Source organism: Salvelinus namaycush, chromosome 7 (assembly GCF_016432855.1).
Source record: "Salvelinus namaycush isolate Seneca chromosome 7, SaNama_1.0, whole genome shotgun sequence".
NCBI classification, from domain to species: Eukaryota; Metazoa; Chordata; class Actinopteri; order Salmoniformes; family Salmonidae; genus Salvelinus; species Salvelinus namaycush.
The window spans coordinates 60,792,288-60,810,658 of NC_052313.1; the positions used below are offsets into that span (position 1 = coordinate 60,792,288).

An 18,371-nucleotide genomic window follows, 5' to 3' on the forward strand; every position below is an offset into this window, starting at 1 on the left:
AATATAGAATAGTAAAAGAAACAAAGGAGAGCGAGTAGCTCCCCCCCCTATGGCTACGAGGCAACGGCTGCCCATGCCCACCGAAACGTTGGTGTTAGGGACGTGTCGTTAGGGACGTGTCGTTAAGTACGTGTCGATAGGGACATGTCGATAAGGACGAGTCGATAGAGACGTGTCGTTAAGGACGAGTCGATAGAGACGTGTTGTTAAGTATGTGTCGTTAGGGACGTGTCGTTAAGTACGTGTCGATAGGGACGTGTCGATAGGGACGTGTCGTTAGGGACGTGTCGTTAGGGTCGTGTCGTTAGGGTCGTGTCGTTAGGGACGTGTCGTTAGGGACGTGTCGTTAGGGACGTGTCGTTAGGGACGTGTCGTTAGGGACGTGTCGTTAGGTACGTGTCGTTAGGGACGTGCCGTTAAGTACGTGTCGATAGGTACGTGTCGTTAGGGACGTGTCGTTAGGGTCGTGTCGTTAGGTACGTGTCGTTAGGGACGTGTCGTTAGGGACGTGTCGTTAGGGACGTGTCGTTAGGTACGTGTCGTTAGGGTTTTGTCGTTAGGGACGTGTCGTTAGGGACGTGTCGTGAGGGTTGTGTCGTTAGGGACGTGTCGTGAGGGACGTGTCGTTAGGGACGTGTCGTGAGGGACGTGTCGTGAGGGTTGTGTCGTTAGGGACGTGTCGTTAGGGACCTGTCGTGAGTGTTGTGTGTGTACTATACGTACGTGTCGTAAACATTGAGTAGCCAGTTGAGACACATGTCGACACACAGCGGGACGTTGACCAGGTTCCCATGCTGCTGGTCCAGTTTCTCATAGAGGCTGGTCAGACACGTCATCACCTGCATGATGTCCATCAGCTGCTCATTCTGCTTCAGGCCATGCTGCTCAAAGACCTCACACGCTGCGGGCATACCCAGGAGGTCCACTGGAGAGGAGGGAGTTGAGAGGAGGAGATGAGGGAAGGGAGAGAGGAGTGGAGGAGATGAGGGAGGGGAGATAGGAGCAGTGGAGAAGGGAGGGAGGGGAGAGAGGAGAGGAGTGGAGGAGGGAGGGAGGGGAGAGAGGAGTGGAGGAGGGGGGGAGAGACGAGTGGAGTGGAGGAGACGAGATGAGGGAAGGAGGGAAGAAGAGGGTGAGTGAGTGTGGGTAAGAGAAAGAGAGAGTTACAGAGTAACGGATGTGTAACAGAGTAACATATGTAACAGAGTAACGTGTAAAAAGTAACTGATGTGTAACAGAGTAACTGATGTGCAACTGATGTGTAACAGAGTAACCGATGTGCAACAGAGTAACTGATGTGTAACAGAGTAACTGATGTGTAACAGAGTATCTGATGTGTAACCGAGTAACTGATGTGCAACAGAGTGACTAATGTGTAACTGATGTGTAACAGAGTAACTGATGTGTAACTGATGTGTAACAGAGTAACTGATGTGTAACAGAGTATCTGATGTGCAACAGAGTGACTGATGTGTAACTGATGTGTAACAGAGTAACTGATGTGTAACTGATGTGTAACAGAGTAACTGATGTGTAACAGAGTATCTGATGTGCAACAGAGTGACTGATGTGTAACTGATGTGTAACAGAGTGACTGATGTGTAACTGATGTGTAACAGAGTAACTGATGTGTAACCGAGTAACTGATGTGTAACAGAGTAACTGATGTGCAACAGAGTGACTGATGTGTAACTGATGTGTAACAGAGTGACTGATGTGTAACTGATGTGTAACAGAGTAACTGATGTGTAACTGATGTGTAACAGAGTAACTGATGTGTAACAGAGTATCTGATGTGTAACCGAGTAACTGATGTGTAACAGAGTAACTGATGTGCAACAGAGTGACTGATGTGTAACAGAGTAACTGATGTGCGACTGATGTGTAACAGAGTAACATATGTAACAGAGTATCTGATGTGTAACTGATGTGTAACAGAGTAACTGATGTGTAACAGAGTAACTGATGTGTAACTGATGTGTAACAGAGTAACTGATGTGTAACTGATGTGTAACAGAGTAACTGATGTGTAACTGATGTGTAACAGAGTAACTGATGTGTAACTGATGTGTAACAGAGTAACTGATGTGTAACTGATGTGTAACAGTACTGATGTGTAACAGAGTAACTGTGTGTAACTGATGTGTAACGAGTACTGATGTGTAATGATGTTGTAACGAGTAACTGATGTGTAACAGAGTAACTGATGTGTAACAGAGTAACTGATGTGTAACTGATGTGTAACAGAGTAACTGATGTGTAACAGAGTAACTGATGTGTAACTGATGTGTAACAGAGTAACTGATGTGTAACTGATGTGTAACAGAGTAACTGATGTGTAACAGAGTATCTGATGTGCAACAGAGTGACTGATGTGTAACTGATGTGTAACAGAGTAACTGATGTGTAACTGATGTGTAACAGAGTAACTGATGTGTAACAGAGTATCTGATGTGTAACTGATGTGTAACAGTAACTGATGTGTAACTGATGTGTAACAGAGTATCTGATGTGCAACAGAGTGACTGATGTGCAACAGTAACTGATGTGTAACTGATGTGTAACAGAGTAACTGATGTGTAACTGATGTGTAACAGAGTAACTGATGTGTAACAGAGTAACTGATGTGTAACTGATGTGTAACAGAGTAACTGATGTGTAACAGAGTAACGGATGTGTAACAGAGTAACTGATGTGTAACAGAGTAACGGATGTGTAACAGAGTATCTGATGTGTAACTAATGTGTAACAGAGTATTGAATCTGTGAGGGGTGATGGAGTAGAAGAGGTACTGAAGGACAGTGACTCTGTGAGGGGTGATGGAGTAGAGGAGGTACTGAAGGACAGTGACTCTGTGAGGGGTGATGGAGTAGAGGAGGTACTGAAGGACAGTGACTCTGTGAGGGGTGATGGAGTAGAGGAGGTACTGAAGGACAGTGACTCTGTGAGGGGTGATGGAGTAGAGGAGGTACTGAAGGACAGTGACTCTGTGAGGGGTGATGGAGTAGAGGAGGTACTGAAGGACAGTGACTCTGTGAGAGGTGATGGAGTAGAGGAGGTACTGAAGGACAGTGACTCTGTGAGTGGTGATGGAGTAGAGGAGGTACTGAAGGACAGTGACTCTGTGAGGGGTGATGGAGTAGAGGAGGTACTGAAGGACAGTGTGAGGTGGAGGGCTGATGGAGTAGAGGAGGTACTGAAGGACAGTGTGAGGTGGAGGGCTGATGGAGTAGAGGAGGTACTGAAGGACAGTGACTCTGTGAGGGGTGATGGAGTAGAGGAGGTACTGAAGGACAGTGACTCTGTGAGGGGTGATGGAGTAGAGGAGGTACTGAAGGACAGTGACTCTGTGAGGGGTGATGGAGTAGAGGAGGTACTGAAGGACAGTGTGAGGTGAGGGGATGGAGTAGAGGAGGTACTGAAGGACAGTGTGAGGTGGAGGGCTGATGGAGTAAGGAGGTACTGAAGGACAGTGACTCTGTGAGGGTGATGGAGTAGAGGAGGTACTGAAGGACAGTGACTCTGTGAGGGGTGATGGAGTAGAGGAGGTACTGAAGGACAGTGACTCTGTGAGGGGTGATGGAGTAGAGGAGGTACTGAAGGACAGTGTGAGGGGGCTGGAGGGCTGATGGAGGAGATGAGGTAGTTTTGGGCGGGGACTCTGTGAGGGGGTTGGACTTACGACAGAGAGCTTTCTGCAGGCGCCTCAGCTTCATGGCTGTCCGGTAGGCTGAGAAACGCACGTTGTTCAGGTCGGCTGCAGAGACACATGGAGAGACAGTCACTAAAACTAAATACAGTGTGAAACAGTGCTATCTCCATCCATAACCAGCCATTGGCCTGCTACGTGACTTGATGTAGCTCACTCACACTTTTGGTACAGTACAATACAATTGTATAGAGCTAGGGTTGCACAATTCTGGAAACTTTCAATAAATTCTCTGGTTTTTCCGAAATCCTAGTTGGAGGATTCCCGGAATCAGAAGGGAATAAGCAGGAAATCCAACCGGGATGTCTGGGAAAACAGGACATTTATTGAAAGTTCACTGAATTTTGCAACCCTATACAGGGCAAACCTCATCAAGTGCATCTGAAATAGGTCCTACTTGACAAAGGTTCAATTTGTCTGTTGGTCCACTGTATGTGGACCTCTTACCCAGAGACTGGTAGAGGTCGGCCATCTTGGGATGGTCCCAGCATGTTGTCTGTGTCTGGTGGCTGGAGGAGAGGTCAGGAGAATACAGAGGTCAATACAACCAGGGCCGTGCATAGAACTTTTGTGATCCAAAAAAGTTTTACTCAACAGCTCGTTAAGCAATTATGACTTTGATTATTTAGTTCCATAGAAGCAATAGATGGACACATCTTAGAGGCAAATTAAACGACACAAATAAATATCCCTTAGCCTCAAAGGCTTCAGTCTTATTCACTTTAATAATCCTACCACATGCTACAGTTACCACGACGACTTGCAGGCAGTGGGTTCAGAACAACAACAACAAAAAATGTACACAACAACAAATATTAGTGTGTGAATGTCTACCACCACCCACAAGGACACGTTGGAGATTGGAAGGGCAAAGGGGCCTGTGCTCTGCACAGGTAGAGTCCTGTCTGTCCACGTGCCTGAATATACACACACACACAGCGCAACGGACATGTTGACTGCAAAGAGTACACAAAGGGGTTATATCACATGTGACGCCGTGTACACACTGATTGTGTGTCTGTGGGGTGAAGCACGGTAAAGGAACCAGGGAAGACAGTGATGGGTCCCGTGGGGTGAAGCAGGGTAAAGGGACCAGGGAAGACAGTAAAGACAGTGATTGGTCCTGTGGGGTGAAGCAGGGTAAGGGGACAAGGGAAGACAGTAAAGACAGTGATTGGTCCTGTGGGGTGAAGCAGGGTAAAGGGACCAGGGAAGACAGTAAAGACAGTGATTGGTCCTGTGGGGTGAAGCAGGGTAAAGGGACCAGGGAAGACGAAGAAGGAGCGTAAGAAAAAAGGAAAGAAAAAAGTGGAAGAGACAGAAAAAAAAAAAGGACGGGTAAAAGAAAAAAAAAAAAAAATACTGAACAAAAACTAAATAAGTAAAAAGGACATAAGAAAAAAGAAACATAAAGAATAACAGGGAAGAAAAACAGACTGCAATAACAAAAAAAAAAAGAAAAAAAAAAAAAAAAAAAAAAAAAGACAAAAAAAAAAATAGACATAAAAAAAGAAAAAAAAAAAAAACCAGAAACAAAAAAGAAAAAAAACAACACGAAAGAAGAAAGAAAAAGTCAGTTTGGTAAAAAAGGGACGAAAAATAAGAAGAGGGAAGAAAAAAAGACAAAGACAAAGCAGTGGTTAATGTGAAGGAAGACAAAAGACAACCGGGTAAACAGAAGGAGGACAAAACAAAAACAGTATTTCCTGAAAGGAAAAAAAAAGGACATAAAAAAAAAGTAACCGAAAAAAAAATTGGCAGGATAAGGAAGAAAGGAAAAAAAAAAGGACAAGTAAAGACAGTGATGGGTCCTGTGGGGTGAGTGAAGCAGGGTAAAGGACCAGGGAAGACAGTAAAGACAGTGATTGGTCCTGTGGGGTGAAGCAGGGTAAGGGACAAGGGAAGACACGTAAAGACAGTGATGGTCCTGTGGGGTGAAGCAGGGTAAAGGGACCAGGAAGACAGTAAAGACAGTGATAGGTCCTGTGGGGTGAAGCAGGGTAAAGGGACCAGGGAAGACAGTAAAGACAGTGATGGTCCCTGGGGTGAAGAGGTAAAGGGACCAGGGAAGACAGTAAAGACAGTGATGGGTCCTGTGGGGTGAAGCAGGGTAAAGGGACCAGGGAAGACAGTAAAGACAGTGATTGGTCCTGTGGGGTGAAGCAGGGTAAAGGGACCAGGGAAGACAGTAAAGACAGTGATAGGTCCTGTGGGGTGAAGCAGGGTAAAGGGACCAGGGAAGACAGTAAAGACAGTGATTGGTCCTGTGGGGTGAAGCAGGGTAAAGGGACCAGGGAAGACAGTAAAGACAGTGATTGGTCCTGTGGGGTGAAGCAGGGTAAGGGGACAAGGGAAGACAGTAAAGACAGTGATGGGTCCTGTGGGGTGAAGCAGGGTAAAGGGACCAGGGAAGACAGTAAAGACAGTGATAGGTCCTGTGGGGTGAAGCAGGGTAAAGGGACCAGGGAAGACAGTAAAGACAGTGATGGGTCCTGTGGGGTGAAGCAGGGTAAAGGGACCAGGGAAGACAGTAAAGACAGTAATTGGTCATGTGGGGTGAAGCAGGGTAAGGGACAAGGGAAGACAGTAAAGACAGTGATTGGTCCTGTGGGGTGAAGCAGGGTAAAGGGACCAGGGAAGACAGAAAAGACAGTGATAGGTCCTGTGGGGTGAAGCAGGGTAAAGGAACCAGGGAAGACAGTAAAGACAGTGATGGGTCCTGTGGGGTGAAGCAGGGTGAAGCAGGATAAAGGGACCAGGGAAGACAGTAAAGACAGTGATAGGTCCTGTGGGGTGAAGGAGGGTAAGGGGACAAGGAAGACAGTAAAGACAGTGATGGGTCCTGTGGGGTGAAGCAGGGTAAAGGGACCAGGGAAGACAGTAAAGACAGTGATAGGTCCTGTGGGTGAAGCAGGGTAAAGGGACCAGGGAAGACAGTAAAGACAGTGATTGGTCCTGTGGGGTGAAGCAGGGTAAAGGGACCAGGGAAGACAGTAAAGACAGTGATAGGTCCTGTGGGGTGAAGCAGGGTAAAGGAACCAGGGAAGACAGTAAAGACAGTGATGGGTCCTGTGGGGTGAAGCAGGGTAAAGGGACCAGGGAAGACAGTAAAGACAGTAATTGGTCATGTGGGGTGAAGCAGGGTAAGGGGACAAGGGAAGACAGTAAAGACAGTGATTGGTCCTGTGGGGTGAAGCAGGGTAAAGGGACCAGGGAAGACAGAAAAGACAGTGATAGGTCCTGTGGGGTGAAGCAGGGTAAAGGAACCAGGGAAGACAGTAAAGACAGTGATGGGTCCTGTGGGGTGAAGCAGGGTGAAGCAGGATAAAGGGACCAGGGAAGACAGTAAAGACAGTGATAGGTCCTGTGGGGTGAAGGAGGGTAAGGGGACAAGGGAAGACAGTAAAGACAGTGATGGGTCCTGTGGGGTGAAGCAGGGTAAAGGGACCAGGGAAGACAGTAAAGACAGTGATAGGTCCTGTGGGGTGAAGCAGGGTAAAGGGACCAGGGAAGACAGTAAAGACAGTGATTGGTCCTGTGGGGTGAAGCAGGGTAAAGGGACCAGGGAAGACAGTAAAGACAGTGATAGGTCCTGTGGGGTGAAGCAGGGTAAAGGAACCAGGGAAGACAGTAAAGACAGTGATGGGTCCTGTGGGGTGAAGCAGGGTAAAGGGACCAGGGAAGACAGTAAAGACAGTGATAGGTCCTGTGGGGTGAAGCAGGGTAAGGGGACCAGGGAAGACAGTAAAGACAGTGATGGGTCCTGTGGGGTGAAGCAGGGTGAAGCAGGGTAAAGGGACCAGGGAAGACAGTAAAGACAGTGATTGGTCCTGTGGGGTGAAGCAGGGTAAAGGGACCAGGGAAGACAGTAAAGACAGTGATAGGTCCTGTGGGGTGAAGCAGGGTACAGGGACCAGGGAAGACAGTAAAGACAGTGAGTGATGGTTCCTGCATTCCAAACACCACTCAGACTAAAACTCTCAGCATGACCCTCTCTCACCTTGGCAAAGAGGACAGCCGCTGCTGGCTCCACTGGAGTGTGTGTGTGTGTGTGTGTGTGTGTGTGTGTGTGTGTGTGTGTGTGTGTGTGTGTGTGTGTGTGTGTGTGTGTGTGTGTGTATATGGCGGCAGTTAAACTGGCTAGCTTATATAATTCCACCTGCTTTTACAGTGACTCTGTGTCAAATCACTTAGTCTAGCCAAAGTGTTAGCTACTAGTTACAGTACTACCCCTCTCCTCTCCTCCACCTCCTCATCCACCTCTCCTCTCTTCCTCTCTTCTTCCTCTCTTCCTCTCCTCTCCTCTCCTCCACTCCTCTTTCTCCTTCTCCTATATCTCCCATCATCACACCTACTCCTCACCACTGCTGCCAGCTCAAAGTAGATTGAAGAAATGTGTGTGACCAGAATAGAGCAGGAGTGGGTAAGGGAGTGTATGAGGAAGTGTGTGACCAGAATAGAGCAGGAGTGGGTAAGGGAGTGTATGAGGAAGTGTGTGACCAGAATAGAGCAGGAGTGGGTAAGGGAGTGTATGAGGAAGTGTGTGACCAGAATAGAGCAGGAGTGGGTAAGGGAGTGTATGAGGAAGTGTGTGGAGACGTGATGCGTCAGAAGGTTTAGACAAGAAGTCAAGTCAATGTTACTTCCCAAATGACAAAAAATGACACAATGTTATGTCCCAAATGAGGGTGTCATTTGGGACGCATTTTAAACAAATCAAAATATATTCTATATTTGAGATTTTTCTAAGTAGCCACCCTTTGCCTTGATGACAGCTTTGCACACTCTTGGCATTCTCTCAACCAGCTTCATGAGGAATGCTTTTCTAACAGTTTTGAAGGAGTTCCCACATATGCTGGCTGCTTTTCCTTCACTCTGCGGTCCAACTCATCCCAAACCATCTCAATTAGGTTGAGGTCGGGTGGTTGTGGAGTCCAGGTCATCTGATGCAGAACTCCATCCCTCGGCATCACGCGGTTTTTGCGACTGCACTTGACAAAACTTTCAAAGTTCTTCATGTCTTAAAGTAATGATGGACTGGCATTTCTCTTTGCTTACTTGAGATGTTCTTGCCATAAAATGGACTTGGTCTTTTACCAAATAGGGATATCTTCTGTATACCCCCCTACCTTGTAACAACACAACTGATTGGCTCAAACACATTAAAACGTAAAGAAATTCCACAGATGAACTTTTAACAAATCACACCTGTTAATTGAAATTCATTCCAGGTGGCTACCTCATGAAGCTGGTTGAGAGAATGCCAAGAGTGTGCAAAGCTATGATCAAGGCAAAGGGTGGCTACCAATGTGACGGAGGAAACACCGTCCAACTGGCAACCGTGTCAGCGTGCATACGCCCGGGCCACCACAGAAGCTGCTAGCGCACGATGGTACAAGGACATCCCGGCAGGCCAAACCCTCCCCTAACCCGGACGACGCTGGGCCAAATGTGCGCAACCTCTTGGATCTCCCGGTAGCGGCCCGGATGTGACACAGCCCGGGATCGAACCCGGATCTGTAGTGACGCCTCTAGCACTGCGATGCAGAGCCTTAGACCGCTGTGCCACTCGGGAGGCCCCTTCCATAGTATGTTGATTAACCTGGTTGTTCATGTAGCAAAATCTTCTGCTGGCACACCCTGGCTATATAATGGTGTTATCTCACCAGCATTTAGGCTAAGTAACGGAATACCATCCCTGATTTGAAGGTGTGTCTCAGTGTATGCATGATGTCATAGCCACTCCTTCTATAAAATGATACTAGCCAATGTTTTCCCCGTGTAACCAGGTTGTCACATGGAGGGGAAAAGACGTCTTCCACAAGGCCTTGTAGTCTTCACTAGGCATGTACATCCTGTATATAAATATGAAACACACCAGTACTAGTACTTTACATCACTATGAAGTGGAGAGTAATCCCATCAGGCATTTCCAGGAAGAGACTGATCCTCTCACCAATTCTATTTTTAAACATTCTATCAATTCTATGTTTATTCATGTCATTGTTATTAAAAGACGTTCAGTAGAGGCCAGAATGTCACGGTCGTGTGTAGAGGCCAGAATGTCACGGTCGTGTGTAGAGGCCAGAATGTCACGGTCGTGTGTAGAGGCCAGAATGTCACGGTCGTGTGTAGAGGCCAGAATGTCACGGTCGTGTGTAGAGGCCAGAATGTCACGGTCGTGTGTAGAGGCCAGAATGTCACGGTCGTGTGTAGAGGCCAGAATGTCACGGTCGTGTGTAGAGGCCAGAATGTCACGGTCGTGTGTAGAGGCCAGAATGTCACGGTCGTGTGTAGAGGCCAGAATGTCACGGTCGTGTGTAGAGGCCAGAATGTCACGGTCGTGTGTAGAGGCGGACCAAGGCGCAGCGGATGTTGAGTTCCACATATTTATTAAAAAAGTGAAACTTAGCAACACAAAACAATAAACCAAATAAACTAACAACGAAACGTGACAACGTGGTGCACATGCACAAAATACAATATCCCACAAAACACAGGTGGGAAAAATAGCTACTTAAATATGATTCCCAATTAGAGACAACGACAAACAGCTGCCTCTAATTGGGAACCACATTAGCACAAACATAGAAAGAAATAAACTAGAACACCCACATAGAAATAATAAACTAGAACACCCCCCAGTCACGCCCTGACCTACTACACCATAGAGAAACAATGGCTCTCTATGGTCAGGGCGTGACACAGAGTGGATGACTGAATGGTTTCCATAGAGACTATATTGTAGTAGGAATATTCACGTTGCACTACTACTGTACTAATACTCTAGACTAGTGGAGCCTATAGGCTATGTTCTAAATTATAAACTGGCTGGTTCCAGGCCTGAATGCTGATTGGCTGACAGCCGTAGTATATCAGACCGTATACCATGGGTATGACAAAACGTTTATTTTTACTGCTCTAATTACATTGGGAACCCGTTTATAATAGCAATAAGGCACCTCGGGGGTTTGTGGTATGTCGGCAATATACCACGGCTAAGGGCTGTATCCAGGCACTCACCGGTGCGTCGTGCTTAAGAACAGCCCTTAGCCGTGGTATATTGCCGACATACCCCCGAGGTGCCTTATTGCCGTTGGCCATATACCACAAACCCCCGAGGTGCCTTATTGCCGTTGGCCATATACCACAAACCCCCGAAGTGCCTTATTGTCGTTGGCCATATACCACAAACCCCCGAGGTGCCTTATTGCCGTTGGCCATATACCACAAACCCCCGAGGTGCCTTATTGCCGTTGGCCATATACCACAAACCCCCGAGGTGCCTTATTGCCGTTGGCCATATACCACAAACCCCCGAGGTGCCTTATTGCCGTTGGCCATATACCACAAACACCCGAGGTGCCTTATTGCTTAAGTGGCTCCTTTGACCCCAACCCTGTTTTGAGGACCACCTTAAACCAAGACAGATGTGAGAACACATGATAATACCGTAGGAATCTCTTCAAGACAGTTAACCAGCTGATATGTCTAGTCTAACTCTAAAATAACAGTTAACCAGCTGTTATGTCTAGTCTAACTCTAAAATAACAGTTAACCAGCTGATATGTCTAGTCTAACTCTAAAATAACAGTTAACCAGCTGATATGTCTAGTCTAACTGTAAAACAACAGTTAACCAGCTGTTATGTCTAGTCTAACTCTAAAATAACAGTTAACCAGCTGTTATGTCTAGTCTAACTCTAAAATAACAGTTAACCAGCTGATATGTCTAGTCTAACTCTAAAATAACAGTTAACCAGCTGATATGTCTAGTCTAACTCTAAAATAACAGTTAACCAGCTGATATGTCTAGTCTAACTCTAAAATAACAGTTAACCAGCTGTTATGTCTTGTCTAACTCTAAAATAACAGTTAACCAGCTGATATGTCTAGTCTAACTCTAAAATAACAGTTAACCAGCTGTTATGTCTAGTCTAACTCTAAAATAACAGTTAACCAGCTGATATGTCTAGTCTAACTCTAAAATAACAGTTAACCAGCTGATATGTCTAGTCTAACTCTAAAATAACAGTTAACCAGCTGATATGTCTAGTCTAACTCTAAAATAACAGTTAACCAGCTGATATGTCTAGTCTAACTCTAAAATAACAGTTAACCAGCTGTTATGTCTAGTCTAACTCTAAAATAACAGTTAACCAGCTGATATGTCTAGTCTAACTCTAAAATAACAGTTAACCAGCTGTTATGTCTAGTCTAACTCTAAAATAACAGTTAACCAGCTGATATGTCTAGTCTAACTCTAAAACAACAGTTAACTAGCTGTTATGTCTAGTCTAACTCTAAAACAACAGTTAACCAGCTGATATGTCTAGTCTAACTCTAAAATAACAGATAACCAGCTGTTATGTCTAGTCTAACTCTAAAATAACAGTTAACCAGCTGATATGTCTAGTCTAACTCTAAAACAACAGTTAACTAGCTGTTATGTCTAGTCTAACTCTAAAACAACAGTTAACCAGCTGATATGGATAGTCTAACTCTAAAATAACAGTTAACCAGCTGATATGTCTAGTCTAACTCTAAAATAACAGTTAACCAGCTGATATGTCTAGTCTAACTCTAAAATAACAGTTAACCAGCTGTTATGTCTAGTCTAACTCTAAAATAACAGTTAACCAGCTGATATGTCTAGTCTAACTCTAAAATAACAGTTAACCAGCTGATATGTCTAGTCTAACTCTAAAACAACAGTTAACCAGCTGATATGTCTAGTCTAACTCTAAAATAACAGTTAACCAGCTGATATGTCTAGTCTAACTCTAAAACAACAGTTAACCAGCTGATATGTCTAGTCTAACTCTAAAATAACAGATAACCAGCTGTTATGTCTAGTCTAACTCTAAAATAACAGTTAACCAGCTGATATGTCTAGTCTAACTCTAAAACAACAGTTAACTAGCTGTTATGTCTAGTCTAACTCTAAAACAACAGTTAACCAGCTGATATGTCTAGTCTAACTCTAAAACAACAGATAACCAGCTGTTATGTCTAGTCTAACTCTAAAACAACAGATAACCAGCTGTTATGTCTAGTCTAACTCTAAAATAACAGTTAACCAGCTGATATGTCTAGTCTAACTCTAAAATAACAGTTAACCAGCTGATATGTCTAGTCTAACTCTAAAATAACAGTTAACCAGCTGATATGTCTAGTCTAACTCTAAAACAACAGTTAACTAGCTGTTATGTCTAGTCTAACTCTAAAACAACAGTTAACCAGCTGATATGTCTAGTCTAACTCTAAAATAACAGATAACCAGCTGTTATGTCTAGTCTAACTCTAAAATAACAGTTAACCAGCTGATATGTCTAGTCTAACTCTAAAATAACAGTTAACCAGCTGTTATGTCTAGTCTAACTCTAAAATAACAGTTAACCAGCTGTTATGTCTAGTCTAACTCTAAAATAACAGTTAACCAGCTGATATGTCTAGTCTAACTCTAAAATAACAGTTAACCAGCTGATATGTCTAGTCTAACTCTAAAATAACAGTTAACCAGCTGTTATGTCTAGTCTAACTCTAAAACAACAGTTAACCAGCTGTTATGTCTAGTCTAACTCTAAAATAACAGTTAACCAGCTGATATGTCTAGTCTAACTCTAAAACAACAGTTAACCAGCTGTTATGTCTAGTCTAACTCTAAAACAACAGTTAACCAGCTGATATGTCTAGTCTAACTCTAAAATAACAGTTAACCAGCTGATATGTCTAGTCTAACTCTAAAATAACAGTTAACCAGCTGTTATGTCTAGTCTAACTCTAAAATAACAGTTAACCAGCTGATATGTCTAGTCTAACTCTAAAATAACAGTTAACCAGCTGATATGCCTAGTCTAACTCTAAAATAACAGTTAATCAGCTGATATGTCTAGTCTAACTCTAAAATAACAGTTAACCAGCTGATATGTCTAGTCTAACTCTAAAACAACAGTTAACCAGCTGTTATGTCTAGTCTAACTCTAAAATAACAGTTAACCAGCTGTTATGTCTAGTCTAACTCTAAAATAACAGTTAACCAGCTGTTATGTCTAGTCTAACTCTAAAATAACAGTTAACCAGCTGATATGTCTAGTCTAACTCTAAAACAACAGTTAACCAGCTGTTATGTCTAGTCTAACTCTAAAATAACAGTTAACCAGCTGTTATGTCTAGTCTAACTCTAAAATAACAGTTAACCAGCTGATATGCCTAGTCTAACTCTAAAATAACAGATAACCAGCTGATATGTCTAGTCTAACTCTAAAACAACAGTTAACCAGCTGTTATGTCTAGTCTAACTCTAAAATAACAGTTAACCAGCTGATATGCCTAGTCTAACTCTAAAATAACAGTTAACCAGCTGATATGTCTAGTCTAACTCTAAAATAACAGTTAACCAGCTGATATGTCTAGTCTAACTCTAAAACAACAGTTAACCAGCTGTTATGTCTAGTCTAACTCTAAAATAACAGTTAACCAGCTGTTATGTCTAGTCTAACTCTAAAATAACAGTTAACCAGCTGTTATGTCTAGTCTAACTCTAAAATAACAGTTAACCAGCTGAAATGTCTAGTCTAACTCTAAAACAACAGTTAACCAGCTGTTATGTCTAGTCTAACTCTAAAATAACAGTTAACCAGCTGTTATGTCTAGTCTAACTCTAAAATAACAGTTAACCAGCTGATATGCCTAGTCTAACTCTAAAATAACAGTTAACCAGCTGATATGTCTAGTCTAACTCTAAAATAACAGTTAACCAGCTGATATGTCTAGTCTAACTCTAAAATAACAGTTAACCAGCTGTTATGTCTAGTCTAACTCTAAAATAACAGTTAACCAGCTGATATGTCTAGTCTAACTCTAAAATAACAGTTAACCAGCTGATATGTCTAGTCTAACTCTAAAACAACAGTTAACCAGCTGATATGTCTAGTCTAACTCTAAAATAACAGTTAACCAGCTGATATGTCTAGTCTAACTCTAAAATAACAGTTAACCAGCTGTTATATCTAGTCTAACTCTAAAATAACAGTTAACCAGCTGATATGTCTAGTCTAACTCTAAAACAACAGTTAACTAGCTGTTATGTCTAGTCTAACTCTAAAACAACAGTTAACCAGCTGATATGTCTAGTCTAACTCTAAAATAACAGATAACCAGCTGTTATGTCTAGTCTAACTCTAAAATAACAGTTAACCAGCTGATATGTCTAGTCTAACTCTAAAACAACAGTTAACTAGCTGTTATGTCTAGTCTAACTCTAAAACAACAGTTAACCAGCTGATATGTCTAGTCTAACTCTAAAATAACAGTTAACCAGCTGATATGTCTAGTCTAACTCTAAAACAACAGATAACCAGCTGTTATGTCTAGTCTAACTCTAAAATAACAGTTAACCAGCTGATATGTCTAGTCTAACTCTAAAATAACAGTTAACCAGCTGATATGCCTAGTCTAACTCTAAAATAACAGTTAACCAGCTGATATGTCTAGTCTAACTCTAAAATAACAGTTAACCAGCTGATATGTCTAGTCTAACTCTAAAACAACAGTTAACCAGCTGTTATGTCTAGTCTAACTCTAAAATAACAGTTAACCAGCTGTTATGTCTAGTCTAACTCTAAAATAACAGTTAACCAGCTGTTATGTCTAGTCTAACTCTAAAATAACAGTTAACCAGCTGATATGTCTAGTCTAACTCTAAAACAACAGTTAACCAGCTGTTATGTCTAGTCTAACTCTAAAATAACAGTTAACCAGCTGTTATGTCTAGTCTAACTCTAAAATAACAGTTAACCAGCTGATATGCCTAGTCTAACTCTAAAATAACAGATAACCAGCTGATATGTCTAGTCTAACTCTAAAACAACAGTTAACCAGCTGTTATGTCTAGTCTAACTCTAAAATAACAGTTAACCAGCTGATATGTCTAGTCTAACTCTAAAATAACAGTTAACCAGCTGTTATGTCTAGTCTAACTCTAAAATAACAGTTAACCAGCTGATATGTCTAGTCTAACTCTAAAATAACAGTTAACCAGCTGATATGTCTAGTCTAACTCTAAAATAACAGCAGTGTAATGATCCTAATAATCCTGCCATGCAAACTGTAGCTACTGTGAGACTAGAGCATGGCACAGTGTGTGTGTGTGTGTGTGTGTGTGCGTGCGTGCGTGCGTGCGTGCGTGCGTGCGTGCGTGCGTGCGTGCGTGCGTGCGTGCGTGCGTGCGTGTGTGTGTAGCACACTAGAGCGAGAGAGAGATTCATTATTCATGCTGTGTCCTTTCTGTGACCAGGAATCTGTGTCTCTTTGAGATGTCAACCCCTTTTACTAGAAAGACCTGCCTGCCTGTCTGCCCGCTGTAATCCAGTAGGTCTCCTGTCTGCCCGCTGTAATCCAGTAGGTCTCCTGTAATCCAGTAGGTCTCCTGTCTGCCCGCTGTAATCCAGTAGGTCTCCTGTCTGCTGTAATCCAGTAGGTCTCCTGTCTGCCCGCTGTAATCCAGTAGGTCCCCTGTCTGCCCGCTGTAATCCAGTAGGTCTCCTGTCTGCCCGCTGTAATCCAGTAGGTCTCCTGTCTGCCCGCTGTAATCCAGCAGGTCTCCTGTCTGCCCGCTGTAATCCAGTAGGTCTCCTGTCTGCCCGCTGTAATCCAGTAGGTCTCCTGTCTGCCCGCTGTAATCCAGTAGGTCTCCTGTCTGCCCGCTGTAATCCAGTAGGTCTCCTGTCTGCCCGCTGTAATCCAGTAGGTCTCCTGTCTGCCCGCTGTAATAAAGTAGGTCTTCTTCTGTATGTCATCATGTAAATATTGTACTGAAGCGGACATATTGGATCTGCTGCTGCTACTGCTGAGGTGAAACTCTTATCCAGAGCTTGTTTTAGCTCAATCCAAGATTATCATGTAACATTTTATTTAACCTTTATTTAACTAGGCAAGTCAGTTAAGAACAAAATCTTATTTACAATGACGGCCTACCCCGGGCCAAACCCGGACGACGCTGGGCCAATTGTGTGCCGCCCTATGGGACTCTCAATCACGTCCGGTTGTGATACAGCTTGGAATGGAACCAGGGTCTGTAGTGACGCCTCTAGCACTGAGATGCAGTGCATTAGACCGCTGCTTTCTGGATTGTGTCAAGATCATCATGTAACCAAGTGGTTTCCAACCAGGGGTACTAGGACTTCTGGGGGTACTTGGCCTTTCCACACGGGCTACTTGAGAAGACTCATGAGGCCATAGGTGTCACGCCCTGGCCTTAGTATTCTTTGTTTTCTTTATGTTTTTTAGTTAGGTCAGGGTGTGACATGGGGAATGTATGTGTTTTGTAGTGTCTAGGGGTGTTGTATGTGTATGGGGCAGAGTAGAGTGTAGTTGTCTAGTTATGTCTATGGCTGCCTAGATTGGTTCTCAATCAGAGACAGCTGTCATTCATTGTCTCTGATTGGGAGCTATATTTAAGGCAGCCATAGGCAGTAGGCTTTTGTGGGTAGTTGTCTATGTTGTACGTTTGTAGCTTGTGTTTGCACTTACGTCTTTAGCTTCACGATCGTTTGTTGGTTTGTTTCGTTTTGTAATAGTGTTCGTTGCGTGTTTTTCCCTCTTCTAAATAAAGAGATGTATTTTGCACACGCTGCGCCTTGGTCCACTCTCTCTCACGAAGACGATCGTGACAGAACTACCCACCAACCATGGATCAAGCAGCGTGAGAGGAACCAGCAACAGCGGAAAAAAACCCAGGACTCGTGGACATGGGAGGATGTTTTGGACGGCAAGGGTTGCTACACATGGGAGGAGATCCTGGCTGGAAGAGATCGCCTCCCATGGGAACAGCTGGAGGCGTTTAGGAGAGCAGAGGCAACCGGAGAGAGGAACCGGAGTTATGAGGGTACGCGACTAGCAAGGAAGCCTGTGAGTAAACCCCAAAAATTTCTTGGGGGGGGGGCTTAAAGGGAGAGTGGCGAAGTCGGGTAGGAGACCAGCGCCTACTCCCTGTACTTACCGTGGAGAGCGAGAGTACGGGCAGACACCGTGTTACGCAGTAGAGCGCATGGTGTCTCCTGTACGAGTGCATAGCCCGGTTCGGTACATTCCAGCTCCACGTATCGGCCGGGCTAGATTGAGCGTTGAGCCGGATGTCATGAAGCCGGCCCAACGCATCTGGCCACCAGTGCGTCTCCTCGGGCCGGCTTACATGGCACCAGCCTTACGCATGGTGTCCCCGGTTCGCCTACATAGCCCGGTGCGGGTTATTCCACCTCCCCGCACTGGTCGGGCGACGGGGAGCATACAACCAGGTAAGGTTGGGCAGGCTCAGTGCTCAAGGGAGCCAGTACGCCTGCACGGTCCGGTATTTCCGGCGCCATCTCCCCGCTCCAGCCCAGTACCACCAGTGCCTACACCACGCACCAGGCTTCCAGTGTGTCTCCAGAGCCCTGTTCCTCCTCCACGCACTCTCCCTGTGGTGCGTGTATCCAGCCCAGTGCCTCCAGTTCCGGCACCACGCATCAAGCCTCCTGTGCTTCTCCAGAGCCCTGTACGCACTGTTCCTTCTCCCCGTACTCGCCCTGATGTGCGTGCCCTCAGCCCGATAACACCAGTGCCGGTACCACGCACCAGGCCTATAGTACGCCTTGAGAGTCCAGTGTGCCCTGTTGTTGTTC

The 18,371-nt window shown here is 44.5% G+C and overlaps 1 protein-coding gene across 1 annotated transcript in view; it reads right to left on the bottom strand.

Moving 5' to 3' along the window:
- Positions 1–713: 713 nt before the first annotated feature.
- Positions 714–18,371, bottom strand: part of LOC120050898 (dystrophin-like) — a gene marked incomplete at its 5' end in the record, with an annotated part of 66,841 nt that continues 49,183 nt past the window's right edge. The window contains 3 exons of the mRNA XM_038997418.1: positions 714–925; positions 3,683–3,757; positions 4,157–4,218. Of these exons, the coding sequence (XP_038853346.1) occupies positions 714–925; positions 3,683–3,757; positions 4,157–4,218 (349 nt within the window). The remainder of the gene's footprint in view (positions 926–3,682; positions 3,758–4,156; positions 4,219–18,371) is intronic.